The following is an 18,827-nucleotide window of genomic DNA, read 5'->3' as shown; positions in this document are numbered from 1 at the left end:
CATTAGGATTATTAGAGTTTATTTTATATTTAGTCCTTTAAATGTTCTTTGTATATTTCCTTCTCTTCCACTGGACGGTTTTCACCTGTGTCTGAAACTGCTGCACGTTTAAAGCTGGCAAATCTGATCCTTATCCTGTTTGAACTTGGCTCATTAGCAAAGCTGCTTTCATTCAATTTGCAGTTTGATCGTTGCAAATGTTCCAATCTGTTCTGCTGCCATCCACATTTTGTTCTGTTTCTCTGCAGGAGATTTTGGACTCCCTGGCAGAGCTTTACTCTCTGCTCCAAGAGGAGGACATGTGGGCGGGTCTGTGGCAGAAGAGGTGCAAGTTTCCAGAGACAGCTACTGCCATTGCCTATGAGCAACATGGCTTCTTTGAACAGGTCAGATACAACATCAAAGAAAACAATGGACTGCTGTTAAACTGTAAAGCACCATACAAAAATATGTTTTTAATATTTTGTTCTCTATATTATCAGTAAGCGTAAACTTAATATTACAGCAAGTTTCATCAAGTTGACCACGTTGAACTAATCATTGTATTTCTCTAAAGAAACCTGTACTAAAACCTTAACATTGTGTCTGTTCAGGCCCAGGAAAGCTACGAGAAAGCAATGGAGAAGGCTAGAAAAGAGCACGAGAGGAGCAACATCTCCCCAGCCATCTTCCCTGAGTACCAGCTCTGGGAGGACCACTGGATACGGTAAGATATCTGAAACAGAAAAGATACTGTTATCCCCCAGGACAGTCTGTCTTACACATCAAGTGAAAGCCAGCCGGGTACAAAACCATAGTGTTTTATTAATGGCATAGGCGCATAGGGTTTCGGGAAATTATGTCTCTGCCAGCAGGAAAACCTCAATCAAGTCCACTTCCTTTGCATCTCTTTATCTAAATTAAATTAAATTAAAACTTCATAATAACAATGTTGCCAAAGGCTACAATAATTCAAACACGTTTTCATTTCAGAACGGCATATTAAAACTAAAACGATCTCTGCCCACACACGCATTTTAGCTCTGTATCAGTTCTAATTCCCGTCCATACAAACACACCTGAAACTGAGCATGTGCGCACCGCTGTAAACAAGAAGCAGATTGTCGACTCCACAGTTGGTTACTTACTTACAGAAGATACTATGAATGAGAAATGACAAACTCTAAAAAAAAATTCAAACTGAAACGGGGCAAGCCGCATTTCCAAACTTCTCCATTTTAGGAGCATGAAAGCTCTGGAGTAGTGTGGACGGCAGGCGTAAGCGAAGCTTTAGAGATGCGTTTCAAACTAAAACTATATGCAAGACATAGAGAACCCTAAAGGGCCTTTGCAAATGTAACTGAACTGTATTTTTAGTCTGGCAGACCTCCTACAATTGACGCACTGTGAACAGGACTAATAAAAAGGCTACATTTTTGTCCTTGTAGTACATTTAAAAGTAGAAATTGAAGGTCCCTAAACTTTTCATCTCCTTTGTCTTGTGTGTCCAGATGTTCAAAGGAATTGAACCAATGGGAGCCGTTGACAGAATACGGCCAATCCAAAGGCCACACAAACCCTTATCTTGTGCTGGAGTGTGCCTGGAGGGTTTCCAATTGGGCTGCCATGAAGGAGGCTCTGGTACAGGTGAGAAGTGCACAGTGGCATTGTAAAACTGCACGCATGTGTGCATATCTTCACACTTAAACACACATTTACACACTTGTGCCTTCACATTACACTTAAAGGTGCAACAACTCCAAACATTTTGACAGCTAACTGAAAACTAAGACCACAAGTTCTCACTAACACAATCACAGATGCACTGAAGCCTGTAGGCTTGGACCCAGTCAACCAGAAACTTATTATTTCTGTTTTCCTGTACTATGCTGTATATTAAGTCCAGGCCTAATGTTAATGTGAAGTACAGTAACTTGATCTAGGTACTGTCCAGCCCCTCCACAACCCCACACCCCTGGGGGAAATGAGAGTGCTGGCCGTAAAGCCCGGCAGATACAGTTCAGCGTTTTGCCTTGTTTATTCATTGGTCCTTTGTTTTCTTGAACAAAGTGTAGATGGGTGCCGCGCGGATGATAGTCGTGGACATACAGCAAATACTCCTGCTTTGCTCTTTCAAAGAGACTTGGAACCAATTGAGCTGCTCTGTCCTGAGGTGACACCTAATTAAATTGTCTGGGTGGCAGCATCAGCCTCGCTATATCCCCTCCTCCTTGTTTCAATCCTTCTTTCCTCCGTGTATCCATTTCTTTCTTTTGTCTCTCTCTTCCCCACCATCTTTTCTATTCTTGGCCATCCTCTTGTTATTACTACCCTCTCTATTTCCACTCCCCCCCCCCCCCCCCCCATCTCTTCATCCCTCGCACCATAGCTCTGGTTCTAGCAGCTGATATTTACGACGGCTGCGTGTGTGAATAATTGCCTTGGCATCTGCTGCAGGGTGATTTGTTTTATGGTGGAGGAGAGAAGCCAGGCTTTCACTTACCTGCCTGCCGAAAGAGACAAAGTCCAAATGTCCCTGCTTTCAATTAAAGCTGGCTCTTGATAAGGGCAGTCCTGTCTCCAGGATATTCATGCGGCGTCACCCCTGATAAGTGCGCTTTGATCAAGCACTCTAATTTTCTCCAACATTGGAGCTCACACAAATGCACCCCTGTGCTTTCTCACTCTCTTGTTCTTTTTTGTCTTCTCTCATTCTGTCTTTCTCTCACTCACTTGTAAACACACAAACAGGTGAACCACGTGTTTGACGTAGCAGGCTCCCCTGGGCTGTTGTTTGTATTCTGTCAGTGTTTTAATCAATAGCAGGGCCCTTTCCTCTCCTCCACCTCCGCTGCGTCAGACTTGTCAGGTTGATGAGTCATTAGTACAAATGTCCTGCTGAAACCATTCAGAAAATAAATAGGAAACAGTATAGTGTTTTATTTGTCCGAATCAAGGGTTTCCTGGCTTTCTGGGTGCTTAGACCCTTACTGCAATAATTAACGTTGAGAAAAATAATTGTGAATTATTACATTGAAGAGATTGGCAGCCCGCTCAGCACTACATTTTATCCTGCAGTGACACCAGTATGAATTTTAAAGGAAAACGGGCAGATTGCTTGACAACATAAAAGCGCAGATGAAGATGAAGCAGTTTACCACTGCAGTCACAATAGTAAAAAAAAAAAAACGTTATCAAAATTGCAAGTTGAAAAGGAAAAAAAAAGCAATTAAATGTATGCTGCTCCGATGAACAAGGAGAGAAACTCTTATTTCAAAGAGTGGTGGTGTTCTTGTGAATCATCTTGATAAAAAAAGCATCCGTTTTTAAAATCATTGAAAGCTTTGCAGCCGCAATCTTCTTCTTTTTTTTTTTTTTTGCTTTAAAACTGTGTTTAGATAAGGACACTGACATCTGTGCGAATTTCCAGGTAGAGCTGAGCTGCCCCAAGGAGATGGCCTGGAAGGTCAACATGCACCGTGGCTACCTGGCCATTTGCCACCCAGAGGAGCAGCAGCTCAACTTCATAGAGCGGCTGGTGGAGATGGCCTCCAGCCTGGCCATCCGCGAGTGGAGGAGGCTGCCTCACATTGTTTCCCATGTGCACACGCCACTGCTTCAGGTCAGTCTACGACATACGTGACGGGGTTTCTCTATCGCACGGCTCCATTTAGAGTCACGTGGCAGTCAGGAGGCCGGGGACAATAGTGGTGAGAAGTAATTTTATTGTAATAAGCACTCGGACCAATGCATGTGGAGCGATCATCTAGCCCCGGGACGGTGCATTGTTGAGTAGCACCGATAACGTCCGCTATCTCCCTCTCTCACTCCATTTTGTAAAATTGAGATAGATGATTAAAAAAAATGTTTTAAGAGATTACAATAGACAGGAAAAAAGATGAAAAAGGAGAGTGAGAAAAGAAGGGAGACTAAAGTGATGGAAATTGAATAAGGTGTAGAGTGAACAGAATTGGGAGGAGCACACAGGGAGAGAAAGGGAGGAAAAGGAGTTAGTTTAGAATGGCTGTAATTACTTCCCCGCCATCAGATACCATTTGATTAAATACCTGCAGCAGTATTACATTTACATGATGAATGGGACAGTCTGAATGAAGGTTAGAAATGGGCCATCAGCTGATATTAGCAGATAATTGTGAAAAATATTGTCCTGCCTAATTTATTTTGTTTTGGGAGATTTGATTTTCGGAGCAGGGGGGTTAAGTCTTCAGCACAGCTCTGATTCACTACATTTATCTTTTCAAAATGGGTATTTGAACTGGGTGACTACACTCTTTGTAAGTGTGTGTGTGTGTGTGTTTATTTTGGAATGCCCGTGCTCGCAAATGTGCAGTCCAATTAATTTAGTCTAGCTGCGGGAAAACAAGCTATTTATTCCTCTACTCAGCCAAGCGGCTTGTTGTAAATCTCCGCTCCAAACTCTATATCTCACGTTCACGACTCCATGAGCCTCGGAGAAATGAGAAACCCAGAGTCTGCAAATACACACGGGTTCAAATGCCATTTGAATCAAGTTATCATCAAATCTCAGCTCTCAGCGCTGACTTACGATCAATGGATTATCACCTGCACTATCGATTGTGTGGTCTGGCATTAATATTGATTGATGAGTAGCTATAATGGAGTGATTGATTATATGTTCACATAGTGGCTCTGGGCCAATCAATGGGGCTTCTTTTCACAGAATGAGAAAGAAGCCCTCACTTATCATTTTCACATTTTCCCATCTCCTTGTCCTTTTTTTCTGTGCCATATTGGAGAAGATGGGGTATTGAAGCGATGCAGGAAGTCATAATGATTTTCCCTCCTAAATTGCGATGGTGGCATGATAAAAATATATTGCCGGACTGTATTTTTAGTGCAAAGAAAAATTGTGTCTTCTCCTAAATTGTGCGTTAAAGTGTTAGTTTGCTGCAGGATGCTTCGAGAACTCGTTGCTTTTTTTGCGTGCGTGTGGTAGAGATCGTCATGTTTAGCTGTCCTTAGAGGTAAATATACCTATAGTCAGTTTGATCCATCTTGTTTTGGAGGCTTTCTGGAGTCTCACACTCTTTGTTGACATTGCCTTTGTCTTGATAGCATCTTCATTTTTACATTTTAGTAATGTTCTAAAACACTGGGGGAAAAATAAAATAATGGGAGAGAGATGAGTTAGAAATCTGCAAGATTTTTTTTTTAATATCAAAAACCCTGAAGCAAGCAAAGCTTAACATTGTGACTGTGGAGCATCAAAACAACATAAAAAGAAACAATTTCCATTGGATTTCTTGCTCGTACACAGATTGACAGCAGTTGGACACAGTATGTGCAATGTTGTGCAAAATAGGCAGGAAACTTAGGCAAGGTGCATATGTTTGTTTTTGTGTAAACAAAATATTGGCAAAATGTAGTGCATCTGGTATACTCTCTGGACCAAATCTCTGAAGCAGATTGTGGAGCAGGCCTAGGAACACAAAATTGAGTCTGAAAAAAAAAAGTTAGCCAGTGCAAGCATGAGAAGTGTTTTCCATTTGCCTGCGGCTCCACTTCCGCCACCTGGCACGCGCCATAAAAGTTTTAAAGTTGAGGTGAAAAGAGTCAAGCAAGTGTGGCGAAGTACCTGCGACATTGTATGAAAAGTTCCCGAGCAGATATTTTTCGTCATTTCTCCTCAGGCGGCACAGCAGATCATCGAGCTCCAAGAAGCGGCCCAGATCAACGCAGGGCTTCAGCCAGCAAACCTGGGCCGTAACACCAGCCTCCATGACATGAAGACAGTGGTGAAGACCTGGAGGAACCGGCTTCCCATCGTCTCTGACGACCTGTCACACTGGAGCAGCATCTTCATGTGGCGCCAGCACCACTACCAAGGTATGACACACACGCTCACACTGACAGGCCCAAAGTTTTACTACAATAATATTGAAACATATATTTCTGTTCGCATGCATTACTTTTTTGTAGGTTTGTTATAATGTTCCACTCTCATGCAGACATATTCTCATTTTAGCTGCTGAGGTTTACACTAGTTCAAGAAAGGAGTCCTCTTTAAACAGCCACATTGTACAGAACCACCTCAGGGTCTCTGTATATTTCTAATGTCAGCTCCATAAAGCACTCACTGCAGGCTCCAGGACACACGCACACACACACACACACACACACACACACACACACACACACACACACACACACACACACACCTTGCTCAGTGCTCTACCCTCTCCCGCGGTGACTTTGAAACCATTCCGAGAGGCAGCCGCTGCAAAATGTGATGTCTCATGCAACTTGAGCTCCAGCTTGGCTGTGAGGATCTGAAATAATAAAAGCGCCGGTTCTGCGGCACCATGCCAATAAAGTTCACCTCATTTATACATGACAGCCTACGAACTTATGTTAAAGTGAAATGAAATGTTCTTGATAAAATTTCATCACCATGGCCCATTTACTGTTCAATACATTTAGTGTCCCCAGTGCCCTCGTCTGCGTTATGACAGCACAGCTTTCAGAGAGCCAGAAGATCCCCAGTGTTCACACTGCTCAAAGCTCCCCTGCCTCTTTTTGCTGATTTTTTTTTTTTCAACTATCCCACTTACACAAGGAGGAAAAAGCTGAGCAAATGACTGTATTGTCTCTCTCCACAGCTATAGTGACAGCGTATGAGACGAACACTCAGCATGACCCCAACAACAACAACGCCATGTTGGGAGTTCATGCCTCGGCCTCTGCTATCATTCAGTATGGCAAGATCGGACGCAAACAGGTAATGCTTCAAACGGATTTCATCTGATCAATTTAAAATTCGATTTGTAAAATGACGTCACACTGTTGTTTCCACAGGGTTTAGTGAACGTGGCTCTGGACATCCTGAGTCGTATCCACACCATCCCGACCGTGCCCATCGTCGACTGCTTCCAGAAGATCCGACAACAGGTCAAATGTTATTTGCAGCTGGCCGGTGTAATGGGCAAGAATGAATGCATGCAGGTAAGATGAGACGTGGAAACTTCTCTCTGAAAAATGTGTCTGTACGTTGTTTATTTGACTCGTGCACCAAATATCTATTTGTATGCAAACCTAGCGGACTCTAATTCTCTTATTTTTATTTCTGTGATTTGTATTGGTGAAAATGAAAACTGCAGGAAAAGCACTTGATTGCACAGGGTTATCATGTAGAACTCTCCCTGTAATTTATAATATATTACAAATGTAAATATGCTGGTGATTGTTTTTGTCATTTTCAAAGTCGCCTTTGGTTTTATTAGCAAATGCTAATTCTTTATCGCAGCTTATGAGTAACTCATGAAATATTTTATTGACAAAGTCGCCCTCTTGAAAGAGCGAAATAATCAATTTGTACAGTGCAATTGTGTGATCAAAACATTATAAATATATTGCACCAACGCACCTGCACTGTAACCCAGCACCGCTGCGAGAGATGTGGGCCGTGGTGAGGATGACCCCTCCGAGTTGAACTGCGCGAGTCTGATGCTGAAGAGCAAACACATCTGATGCTTTTGTCGTGACTTGAGCACTCGGAGTTGATTTCTGTTTGCACTAGCTTCACAGTTAGCGATACTTTTGAATGGGAAAAGCAGTGCGAGCCAGACATGTTTTGGGATGGCTCTAGGTGACAAGTTATAGCAGGCAGACTTATAATAGAGTGTAACTCAGGAGCTTGCTCTTAAGCCCATGGAGTACTCTGATTAATAGAAGCAGTCCAGAACCCCACAAGTCATTAAAAGTGGTGCCAGCACACATCCCCCCCCCCCCCCCCCCCCCCCCCCCCCCCCCCTCTTCTACCTCATATCCTCTGGTGCTCTCTGTCTCTCTCTCCTGCTACACATCATTTGTCACAGCAGTACATAAGGGACACCTAATCAGAGGCTCACCATAATGGAAGTTTAGTTCCCTTAGCACCTCTTCTCTCACTTCTTAATGAACACTGAGCAGTTTGTTTGTTTTTCACCTGTGATTATGGCCCCGGCTAAAGCGACCACGTGCTGTCTTCCTCACCATTCCTTTCCCAGGCATCAGTGAACGTTCCTTTGCTGCAGTTTCGTTAGTCGTTTGCTCTTGTTTTTCAGGGTTTGGAGGTGATTGAGTCGACCAATCTGAAGTACTTCACCAAGGAGATGACGGCAGAGTTCTACGCTCTCAAGGGCATGTTCCTGGCTCAAATCAACAAGTATGTCCACCAGCACGCCAGCTGTTCCGTCTGTCGCTGCCTTTCCACTTTCGCACACTACTTGTCACTTTGAAGATCTCTCTCGCCTTTATGTTTTCAGCGCAGTCTGAATCTATCCTTCTGTCTGTCCATGTCTTCTCTATCTCAATGTCTTCTCTATATGCATCATCACACTGTCTCCAAACTGTCAGCGGTCTGGGCAGGTCTCTTAACTCTGCATGGGTGTTTTCATCTTTCCGGTCATGGCAGTCATATTTAATAAGCACTTCTCACTGACGCAACTCTGTGATTGTGTTACTTAGTGACCCCAATGACGTAGCTTAAATCTGTGTCATCAGCCCCCCCCCCTTTACGCCCGTCATCTTTGACGTGACATGGCATCCTGGGGGGTGAAAGACAAATTGAGGAAGGGCTATTAAATGTATATGCAGCTCAATTATTAACTCCAGGCAATTTGCAGGAATGTATGGTATCAGCAGAACTTGCTTTCACCTCAGCAGGGTTTATTGCAATCATTAACTACCTCCTACACCAGGGGAGAATTAACAGAGTGGGGGGTTAGGGGTTAAGAGAGAGAGAGTGTGTGCGTGCTCATGTATGTGTGTGCATGCACATATGTGCAGGCACATATGCAAAGGATTTTGGGATCCCTCAATCAAACGGGCGTCAGAGATTCGACAGTCTGTTGGGTGCCTGTGCTCCTGTTGAGCAGGGTATTAGAAACTGTTAATGTACTTCAACGCAGGCAAAGTGACTGAGGCAACCCCATTTATTATGACTTGAGGGTCTTTGACTCTGACTCCCACAGCAATCAGGCTCCCATTTCTTAATCACATGCCAAAATGCCTTTTATAATAACACATTTTAATTGATTGGCTTAGTAGACATTTCACTGTAAGTAAGTGGCAGAGTAGTTTTGGAAGCACTCCTAAGATGGAGGTCCATTTTCCAACTGCAGCTCAATGAGGCTTTTTTCATTGACAGGCCTGTCTCCTTGTTTTGACTGCAAGGTATCGCGTCTTGGGGTCCCGCTTGCATCTTATTTATTAATCAGAGGCTGAAAGGTGTTGAAAAATTATTCAGACTCCGTGCCAGTGGGTGGTTAGAAACCACTTGGCGTGGTGAAAACAGCTGATGATTCAGAATATATTTCCCTGTCAGCATAAATAGTGCAGTCAAAACTTGGGTCTTCTGCCAGATTTCACCTCTATTTCTTTGCCTTGCTATTTAACAGTGTCCAAATCAAATACTCTAAATTGTGACTGCTAGATTGCAGTGCCAGGGTAAAAATCCCAAGGATTCTCAGGTTTATCGGACTGCAGATGTCTCTAAGTGTTCGACGTGCTCTTCACTGCAAATGCATTAGTATACAGATAAATATAGCCAGTACACTGAGGTTTTTTACCTCGCCGTGGCTCTGTCACTTCTGATTAAATAGGAATATGTTAAGCTCATATGTCAGCGAGTATTAAAAGGATTGATCTACACAGCGCGATAGGGTCGGGTTCAACACATAGTACATTGTATCAAAATAGATGAACCCTCTGTGACAGTAATTCATGCTGGGTTAAACGCTTACTCTGTAATGCCAGGAGGAAAGGCCTTGAATATGTCCGCAAATGAAATATGGTGCTTATTGATGTGTCATACATAATTCAGAAAATGATCATCGTAATCTGTTGCTGGCACACTCCATCTTTCTCCTTTAATTTTGTTCCTTCAACCTCCTCTCCACTCGTTACACAAGTGTTGCATCCATCTCTATCGCTCTCGACAATTTCCCTCCCTATTTCTTATCCCTTTTTTTCCCCCTCTGACTTTCCTTTCACTCAAGCTTCTCTCCTCTCTCACCCCTCCAGCTGCCTCCCTCTGCTCACTTGTCCTCCCCTTTTTTGTTCCAGGTCAGAGGAGGCCAACAAGGCCTTTTCAGCAGCTGTACAGATGCACGACGTGCTGGTGAAAGCGTGGGCCATGTGGGGCGACTATCTGGAGAACATCTTTGTCAAGGACCGCCAGCTCCACCTGGGAGTCTCCGCCATCACCTGCTACCTCCACGCCTGCCGTCACCAGAACGAGAGCAAGTCCCGCAAGTACCTAGCAAAGGTGATAAGTGCCCTGGGAAGGAGGCCTTTTGTGGGATTATCCATGTTCAAGTGTGGCCGTAAGAATGTGGAGAGTTCTTGTGATGTGCTAATATCAGCAACATCACGGGTGTTTATCTCTTATCCTCAGCCCCCCCGTCTCTTTCAGACCCTGTCACAGTTACAAGCAGAGAGTAGTCATTTGATCGATTACAGTCCGGGGGTATATAGTGTGGAAGGGGTTCCCACGGCAGATCGATGGTGGAGCGAAGGCCATCCTCTGGCATGGGGGGCTTAAAAGCACACAGTCAGACCAATGCTACCATACTTAACAGTTGAGTAAGCCCTGTGTGGGAAGTGAAAGGATGGACTCTCTGCCTACAAGCATCCTACCAAACAAGCACACACACACACACACGCACGCCAGTTCATTCAGTACGGCCCCTCCGTGATTAGCACTGTAACACCACTATATGCTCTTATACTAGGTAAAGCGTTTGCTGTGCTCTGTCATACTGTATTTAAGTCACATGGTTCTCCATGTCAAGCTGTATTTAGACGTGACTTGAAGTCTGGACATTTTCCGGAGGGGCTGCATGTGAGAACGCAAATGTTGTTTCGGACATTTTTCCCCCCAGTTAATTCGTCCTGCCAGCCTTCTAGTAAAATCTCTGGAAAATGCCAGAGTGAGCCCATTTGAGAATACACAGCGTGGAAATCTCAGGAGGACTCGGGGCTCGCTCTACCCAGGCAATCGCCACTCGCATGAATGTTGCGGAAATGTTCCTGCTGTTGTGAACACGTCTGTCGCTCATGAGGACTTAATGTCTGGAAACAACTTTAGAAAAAGAGGCATAAATCATTCTAGCAGATGACAACGGCACAAACTGCAAGAAAAATTATGGGAAGTATGGTCAATTCTTCTCAGTAGGTTCCTATTCCCTCCTTTTAAAAATTTTACAAACTGGATTCCTTTCCTCTGTTAGCAATGGACTGGAAGTGAAAGAAATTGTTGGAACTTGACTGCCTACTGGGTTTCTGTTTTCATAGAGCCACAGGAGAGTCAGATTTGAGACTGTCGGGCTGGATAAATAATAAATATGGTCTCGTCACGTCCGGTGTTAACATCAGGCGCTGCTATCATCATCTGTTCTAATAATGGCTTCAACCACCGTCACATTCCAATTGGAAGTTTTTCCCCCCCCTTTTCTGGTGGCCCTCTCTGGTGTTGTTCTGCCAAGCCGGGTTGGCAGTGCTTAGACCTGATGGATGAAGCGAGATGACCAGTGATTATCAGTAATTATACACAATCTGTGTACCCACGTTGGCTCTTTGAAGAGAGCCTGGGGGGTTGAGTGGGGTTAATGTCTTCATCATAATGTAGATGCACACACGGGCGCGGGGGAGGAGAGCTCACCTCCACACTGGCTCGGCTTTGATCATAGGGATGACTGCCAAGATGTACTCAGTCCTCTGCAGCCCCTCCCCCTGCCGCCAACAGAGTCGGGGAAGCAGCAACGGTCTGATTAATGATGGAGACCTTACCTCTTGCTACTTGGTGTCGTATAGTACATACTTTGTTTTGAAATTTATTAGGCAGAATAGAGTTGCATTTTGATTTATTGTTTTCTCATTCCTCTTTTACTTACCTGTCTCTCTCTCTCTTCCCCGATTTCACCTCTCTCACATTTTCTATGTTGTTTTTCCGTCCGCAGGTTTTGTGGCTCCTCAGCTTTGATGATAAAAACACCCTTGCAGATGCCGTGGACAAGTACTGCATTGGAGTGCCGCCCATCCAGTGGCTGGCGTGGATACCGCAGCTCCTGACCTGCCTGGTTGGTTCAGAAGGCAAACCTCTGCTCAACCTAATCAGCCAGGTACAAACACACAACATAGCAAAAATCCTCTCGTTTTTCTGTTACCGACTGTTTAATCAGTGGAACCATTTAGAGTGAGTTTGAAAATCATTGTTTCCTTCCACTTGTTGTTCCCCTTATTTTGTCTTCTTCAGTTTTATGTCTGGAAGTCTACCCCACCCACCAATCATACATTTATTCTTCTTTTATCCATTCTGGGGCTGCACATCTGGCTGGCGTGTTAGCATTAGTGCTCATGCATGTCAATCTAATCTAGATAAATTAACTGCATTCACGCCAAAGTGGCCTCTCTCCGGCGTTCTATTTACCAAATTAAGCATTCAGACTCAATCACTGTCCCTTTTACAGAAATGTATTGGCTTTCACCAATCCCTGGTGAATTGGCATTTAAATTATTTGTTCAAAAAATGATTATAAAGTTAATATCATAAGCATTCCGCACTACGGGAACAGGGTTGGTAATTAAACCGAGGACTAATTTGCCTTGCCTAATGGAGTATTATTTCCGTACAATTTGAAGAGGGAGATCTTCAAAGAGTAGCCTGCTCTAACAAACAGCCGTCCTCTCAGCAGAGCGGGGAATATTGTAAAGAGGATGTGAAAGACGGTGCGGAGAAGGATAAAGATAAGAGAGGGAAGTGCGTAATGTAAGAGATGGATGTAGCACTGTCATGAAAAGACAAACCAAGTGTGTGGTGAAGTCATGATTAGTTTTGAAATTCTCTCTCCCTTTATGGTATGTAGATATAGAAGAATAGTCTCAATGATGGTAGGTTATTACGCCTATTAACAATCTGGCTTAATGCAGATTAGCCATTGAATAAATATGCTGAATAATTAGCATCTATATTTCCGTCATTGATTTGATTTTATTACACAGCATCAGTCCGTTTAAGTTTTTATCTCTATCTACATATAGAACAGTTGTTACAAGGTTCAAAGTTGTGGCCTGTCAGATGAAGGTGAATCATTTAAAGCAGAGGTGCCTTGTCCACGTATATGAATGGATGTCGGTGAGTGAGATCCAGTCCTTCCTTTGGTCTGCCTCGTCACCCCATTATGACTGAAGGGTAAAAGGTTGCCACTCTTTCCTTCATCCCGTTTTTTTGTTGTTTTTTTTATGTAAAGAGAGAACCACATTTTAATGCATGACAGGCTTTATCTCTGCCGCGCGCCTGAATTATTTAGAGTTTCTCTGCGGCGGCGGGATGTTTAAAAAACGTATGTTGAAATATTGATGAAGGTGAGCAGAAGATCGCCTGGGGGCTGGCGGGAAGATGAATCAGAAGTTAACAGAGAATCTCGATACCCCTCCCTACATGCACTCCCACCCTCCCTCGCTGCCTCTCCGTTGTCTACCACTCGCCCCTGTTCCCCTTGGCCCACCTTAGCTTTGCCAAAATATGACACTTCTTATCTTCCTATTGGCGGGCTGATTTCTTGTTTCTCCTCTTCCTCTCTGCCATAATTCCTCTTTCATCTTTAATCCTGCTGTTAACGGCCACTTAGAACTCCCGCTTCCTGTTACTCCTGACTAATTGCGAATGTCTTTTTGCAGAACATTAACTTTGTAATCGGTACATAAGAACGGAAAATGGGAGAGAAAATGAGAAAAGGCAAATGCAGAGCGGAGACAATTACAGGATCCTGATAATGTACAGTGTTTTCAAATTTTAAAATTATTTGACTATGTTTTCGCAACATAAAAACTGCCGCCGACTGGTTAAATTAATAACATCTATCCTGTTACAGTGACTGAGTGGCAGTCCGTTTTTGAACTTAATGTGTCCGAAGCAGGATAAAGTGTAGGAATCTGAGAAACTTTGACAAGAGTCATTTCATGATGGTTAGATGATTGGGACAGAGCATCTCTAAAACGGCAGGTTTTCTGGAGTGTTCCTGGTATGCAGTGGTTGGTAGTACCTAACAAAATGTAAGTATTTATTTGACGTAAGCAGGTATGGATAGTTGATACATTCCTAGAAATTTGCAGGAAAAAGAGGAGATTCATTTTGAGGCTTTTTGTTCTGAAATCATTGTACAGATGTCTTTTTATTTAGACAGTAAAGAGCCCTTAAATCCTTTTGGTAGTGTTTAATATGCTTCATAACTCAATGAGCTCACAATTTAGCAAGAGGAAAGTGTTTTCCTACATTTTCATAAGTTTTCCTTCCTTTTTCTATCGTTTTATGGCTGCCCATTAGACCTCCAACAGCAGCAGCTTCTTTCACCACATACCTTACCCTGTCAGTCTACCCTGCCCGGTGCTGCCTTTACTGCTCACGTACACTGACTGGCTGACCATGTGGAATTTTGAGTTAAGGGAACTAAGTCTTTTGTAGAATTTGAGACCTGCCGAGATCTGGAACATCTCTTTTTAGTAGACTCTGGAGAACTACAATATGTTCAAGTCACACATTGGCCGACCTATTCCTATATAGCTTTAAACCTGAACTAGTTTTCGTGTAATCTTGATTTGTGTAGTTTTAGAATCCCTCTGAAGACCTGGGCAAGATGTCAGAGGAATGTCAAGCAAGTCAGGAAGAGCAGTTCCAAAATCCACATAGATTCAGGTTAAAATGTGAAAAAAGGCTGCTTCTCTTTTCTTCTCAGTGTCTGTCTTGTTTTCTCCATCATCGCCTACCTTGTTCGACCTGCCTGTAGTCATTCTGAGCTCAGGTTTGTTGTTGAGATGTGGGGGTATCCCTTTCTGCCCTCCAGGCGTATGGTGGTGGGTCTAGAAGGGATCAAGTAGCCATGTAATTGCAGCCTATTAAATTTTGCTTGGTGATCTGAGAGAAACTTGTGGTCTCCTGCCATATCCAATGGGCCTAAACTGGGCTCGTGGGTTTCCTAGAATTTCAAGAAAAGGTTGTTGTTTTTTTGTAATGGTTATTGTTTTTTTACTATTTGGTATAATGTTTACCAGTTTTTACAACACTGCATGAGTATGTACCATGGTAAGGAGCAACGTTCGGGGTCAGATGATCAAAATGTTGATTATTATATCTTTTTTTTAATGTTAAAACAAACCTTTCCTGTGAGAAGAAAAGCTTTAGGCAGAGCTTATTTTACATCAGCTTATACTTTTAATAAAAAAGGCAGATCTTTTATTCTTGCCTTTGCAGAATTTTTAGGGAGCTTTGTTACTGCTCATATTTCTACCTTCAGGCACTCGCACTTTGTACAGTCACATTCAAAGACAAATGTCAAACACACAATTTTACCTCTGTCATTCAAAGGATGATTCCTTGTGTGTGTGTGTGTGTGTGTGTGTGTGTGTGTGTGTGTGTGTGTGTGTGTGTGTGTGTGTGTGTGTGTGTGTGTGTGTGTGTGTGTGTGTGTGTGTGTGTGTGTGTGTGTGTGTGTGTGTGTGTGTGTGTGTGTGTGATATGTGTCGCAGTCACTGGTCGCTCTCTTATTTATTAGTGTCATTCAGTGACAAGAGGGGGCGTTTGAGAATTTGCTCAGAGCTTTTACTGAATCAGTGTGTATCTAGACAAACGTCTGTTCACTGTATTGTCATCTGAGCTCGCAGGGCCTCATGAATGGATGATGACTGAAGGACATTTACAGTAAAGATGTCCCGGTGTAACATTATATAGCCTTTGAGATAATATCATAACATACGGAAGAATAAAACATGCCTAACGTTTATGTTGTTAAAGTAGCGTACGGTTGTTAATTTCCTGGATAAGTAGCAGACATTTTCACTGAACACAGAATTTTGATTCCAGGGAATGATGCATCTTTGATGCATGACAACAGGCCGTGTAGATAAATAATCCTATTATCACACTGAACTGTGACTTACGACAGATTTATGACGCATACACCAAAGGTATAAACTGAATTCATCAGTACTCCAAATCCCCTTAGTCTGCGGGTGCATGTTAAAAATTCGAAACCTCTTACGCCCCGACTTCAACCACTAAGCCGTCCAATGTTGTCAGCGACTTTTCTCGAAAGTCTTAAGGGCGATTTCATCATCAGTCACATTCGGTTTTGTAATTCAGCCATGATGTGTTTCAACTTCCATAACTCCCCCGACTCAAAGCTTCAAACAGTCCCTCTGTTACAGCAGAGGTCTCTGGCTGTATCGGTATGATCTCTTTTTCCCTCTGACACACATACACAAACAGCTTCTCACTCTCTTTCTCCATCTCCACTTCGGTCTGCCTCCTGTCTCTCTCCTTTGCCGTCCTGAGGGGGAGTCTTTGAAATGTAATCTGTGACCCTTTTATCTGCTAGGTGGGACGAGTGTACCCCCAGGCTGTCTACTTCCCCATCCGCACCCTTTACCTGACGCTCAAGATCGAGCAGAGGGAGCGCTACAAAAGTGGTACGTAGACATGGATGGCTTTAGTGTGCTCCCTTTTTAATTTTTTTTTGACCACGCTCTACACAGGAAATCGATTACAGAAATGCTTTTGAGTTATTACTACATATATTTAAATTATGTGTCTGTTGCATTTTGAATATGTTGTGCACCATATAACATGTTGCTGTCTGTTTATCTGTTCTTCAAAAAAGAATTATCCTCTCCTTTTTTCCCCCCTTCTTTCTATTATTTCTTTTCTGCCTCCCTTACTGTCCTGTCTGTCCCATCTCCCTCTCCACTGCCCTACTCCTTTTCCTATCCACTCATGTCTGCAGATGCATCTGGACAGCAGCAGCCCAGCTCAGTGGGGGCCCAGCCTCACTCGGGGGCCTCCGACCCAGGGCCCATACGGGCCACCGCCCCGATGTGGCGCTGCAGCCGGATCATGCACATGCAGCGGGAGCTACACCCCACCCTACTGTCATCGCTGGAGGGCATTGTCGACCAGATGGTGTGGTTCAGGGAGAACTGGCATGAAGAGGTGAGAAGAACAAAGGTGTTGGTTCTCGGATGGGTCGGACTTTGTTGCCGCGTGTCTGTTTCCAGCAGATCAGGTGGTGAGAAAATAATACAGCCTGATTGGGAGAACTGTCCCATGTATCACACCTCCTGGTCAACCAGAAGAGCACAGTCTTGTCTGCGGTGATGCGACACATGTTTGGTCTGCGGTGAATAGTTTTGGAAGACAGTGACGACCTAGTGTGTTGTCATAAACAGGTCAGAGCTGAGACAGGATAGCCAATAGACACATTACATTTCAGATACTCGATTTCCCCCTTAACTTTATTATGTTCTCGCCAGTATATTTTTCAAATCTCTTGAAAGACTTAAATCATCCATACAGCCAGCGCCTTTTCTTTTTTTTTAAACTCACTAATTAACTATAATTGTGTGGGTAGCAGTGCTGGAGTCAGACCTGCCTCCAGCACCTGCCTCCGAAAAATGTTCCAACCATGCTAGTCGGCATCCACACAAGGTAGATGTTCTGGGCGGGGGTGGAAGTCTGGGAGAAGGAGAGACAGCAGGAGGAGAGGGGACCCAGATGGGTGATGGATGGGTGCGGTGAGCGTGTAGGATGGGGCAGGGGATTTAGGGCTGGAAGTTTGTTGTGTGTGTGTGTGTCTCCGTGTGATTATCTGTGATGGTTTGTGGCACACGGCAGCAGCTGCATTCTTCTATCCTCCGTTCCACTGGGCAAGCAGGGGCACCGCGGCCCTTTCCCTTGCTGTGGTTGCTGTTTGAGATCGCACTGCTGCCATTTTCTCTTTCAGAGATGTGTGTTATTTGACAAATTTTACCTTTTCAGCCTGTTTAAAACTGTGTTTGAAACGTAACCATTTTCATTCAACACAAGAGTTTTAACTCCGAATCATTATTACCGGTAATCTCCGTCCACACTAACACGCCCTGAATGGAGAATGTTGTTCGGACAACTCTGATTAACCTTAATTTAACTCATCTCTCTACCTCTCTGCAGGTGTTGAGGCAGCTCCAGCAGGGCCTGGCCAAGTGCTACTCTGTGGCCTTCGAAAAGAGCGGGGCGGTCTCTGACGCCAAGATCACACCTCACACGCTCAACTTTGTCAAGAAGCTGGTTAGCACCTTCGGTGTCGGCTTGGAGAACGTCTCCAACGTTTCCACCATGTTCTCCAGCGCTGCCTCCGAGTCCCTCGCCCGCCGGGCTCAGGCCACCGCACAGGACCCTGTTTTTCAGAAGATGAAGGGACAGTTCACAACAGGTTGGTTTGGTTGGTTTTGAAACTCACTCACTCACCTCAGCCTGTGTGGACAGAAGTATACACAGAAAGAACAAACATGCAATGAAGAAGCCCTTTCAGTGCGAGGTTGTCTTTACAAACGTATATGCCCCCAGTCATCTGTATTTACTTTTTGAACTTTAGTTTTATGGGTTTCAGCCGTTTTAACTTTAGGCATCACTGGTGTTACCTGTTTCCATCTTCAAACACGGAGACATGAAAACCAGCAACACCTCGTAGCTCTTCTCCCCAAGGCCCTGCATCAACCATCAGCCACCTCTCAGCAGACAAGAGCAGCGTTGCTGTTACCGTATGTCTGCACTAGTTTAAGTGATGAGCCAGGTGCTCAATTGGTCTCTGTTGCGATATACTGAAGTGTTTACATTGAGTGTGCATGGACACTTGTGTAGCACACACCAGTGCAGCCGGGACAGACTGCACTGCCGCTTGGAGCAGCTGGAGCGTTGGTGTTCTGCCATGTAATTAAGGTTTTCAACCAGATGATTTGATTCGAGCGAGGGGTTGGGGCTGGTGACTGGTCAGCGATAGGACTGTGTCTGTTTTTGT

General features: G+C 44.0%; 1 protein-coding gene across 1 annotated transcript in view; it reads left to right on the top strand.

The window, feature by feature from the left end:
- Positions 1 to 18,827, top strand: part of LOC118287471 (transformation/transcription domain-associated protein) — a 76,307-nt gene that overhangs the window by 46,264 nt on the left and 11,216 nt on the right. The window contains exons 54-66 of the mRNA XM_035612707.2: positions 249 to 386; positions 594 to 706; positions 1,491 to 1,626; positions 3,410 to 3,601; positions 5,652 to 5,847; positions 6,621 to 6,739; positions 6,817 to 6,963; positions 8,064 to 8,164; positions 10,066 to 10,267; positions 11,961 to 12,122; positions 16,374 to 16,464; positions 16,779 to 16,984; positions 17,981 to 18,242. Coding sequence (XP_035468600.2) covers positions 249 to 386; positions 594 to 706; positions 1,491 to 1,626; positions 3,410 to 3,601; positions 5,652 to 5,847; positions 6,621 to 6,739; positions 6,817 to 6,963; positions 8,064 to 8,164; positions 10,066 to 10,267; positions 11,961 to 12,122; positions 16,374 to 16,464; positions 16,779 to 16,984; positions 17,981 to 18,242 — 2,065 coding nt within the window. The remainder of the gene's footprint in view (positions 1 to 248; positions 387 to 593; positions 707 to 1,490; positions 1,627 to 3,409; positions 3,602 to 5,651; positions 5,848 to 6,620; positions 6,740 to 6,816; positions 6,964 to 8,063; positions 8,165 to 10,065; positions 10,268 to 11,960; positions 12,123 to 16,373; positions 16,465 to 16,778; positions 16,985 to 17,980; positions 18,243 to 18,827) is intronic.

The sequence above is a fragment of the Scophthalmus maximus genome, chromosome 16 (genome assembly GCF_022379125.1).
Source record: "Scophthalmus maximus strain ysfricsl-2021 chromosome 16, ASM2237912v1, whole genome shotgun sequence".
Lineage (NCBI taxonomy): Eukaryota > Metazoa > Chordata > Actinopteri > Pleuronectiformes > Scophthalmidae > Scophthalmus > Scophthalmus maximus.
The sequence above is the reverse complement of the archived record's forward strand: the minus strand, read 5'-3'. Positions and strand labels throughout refer to the sequence as shown.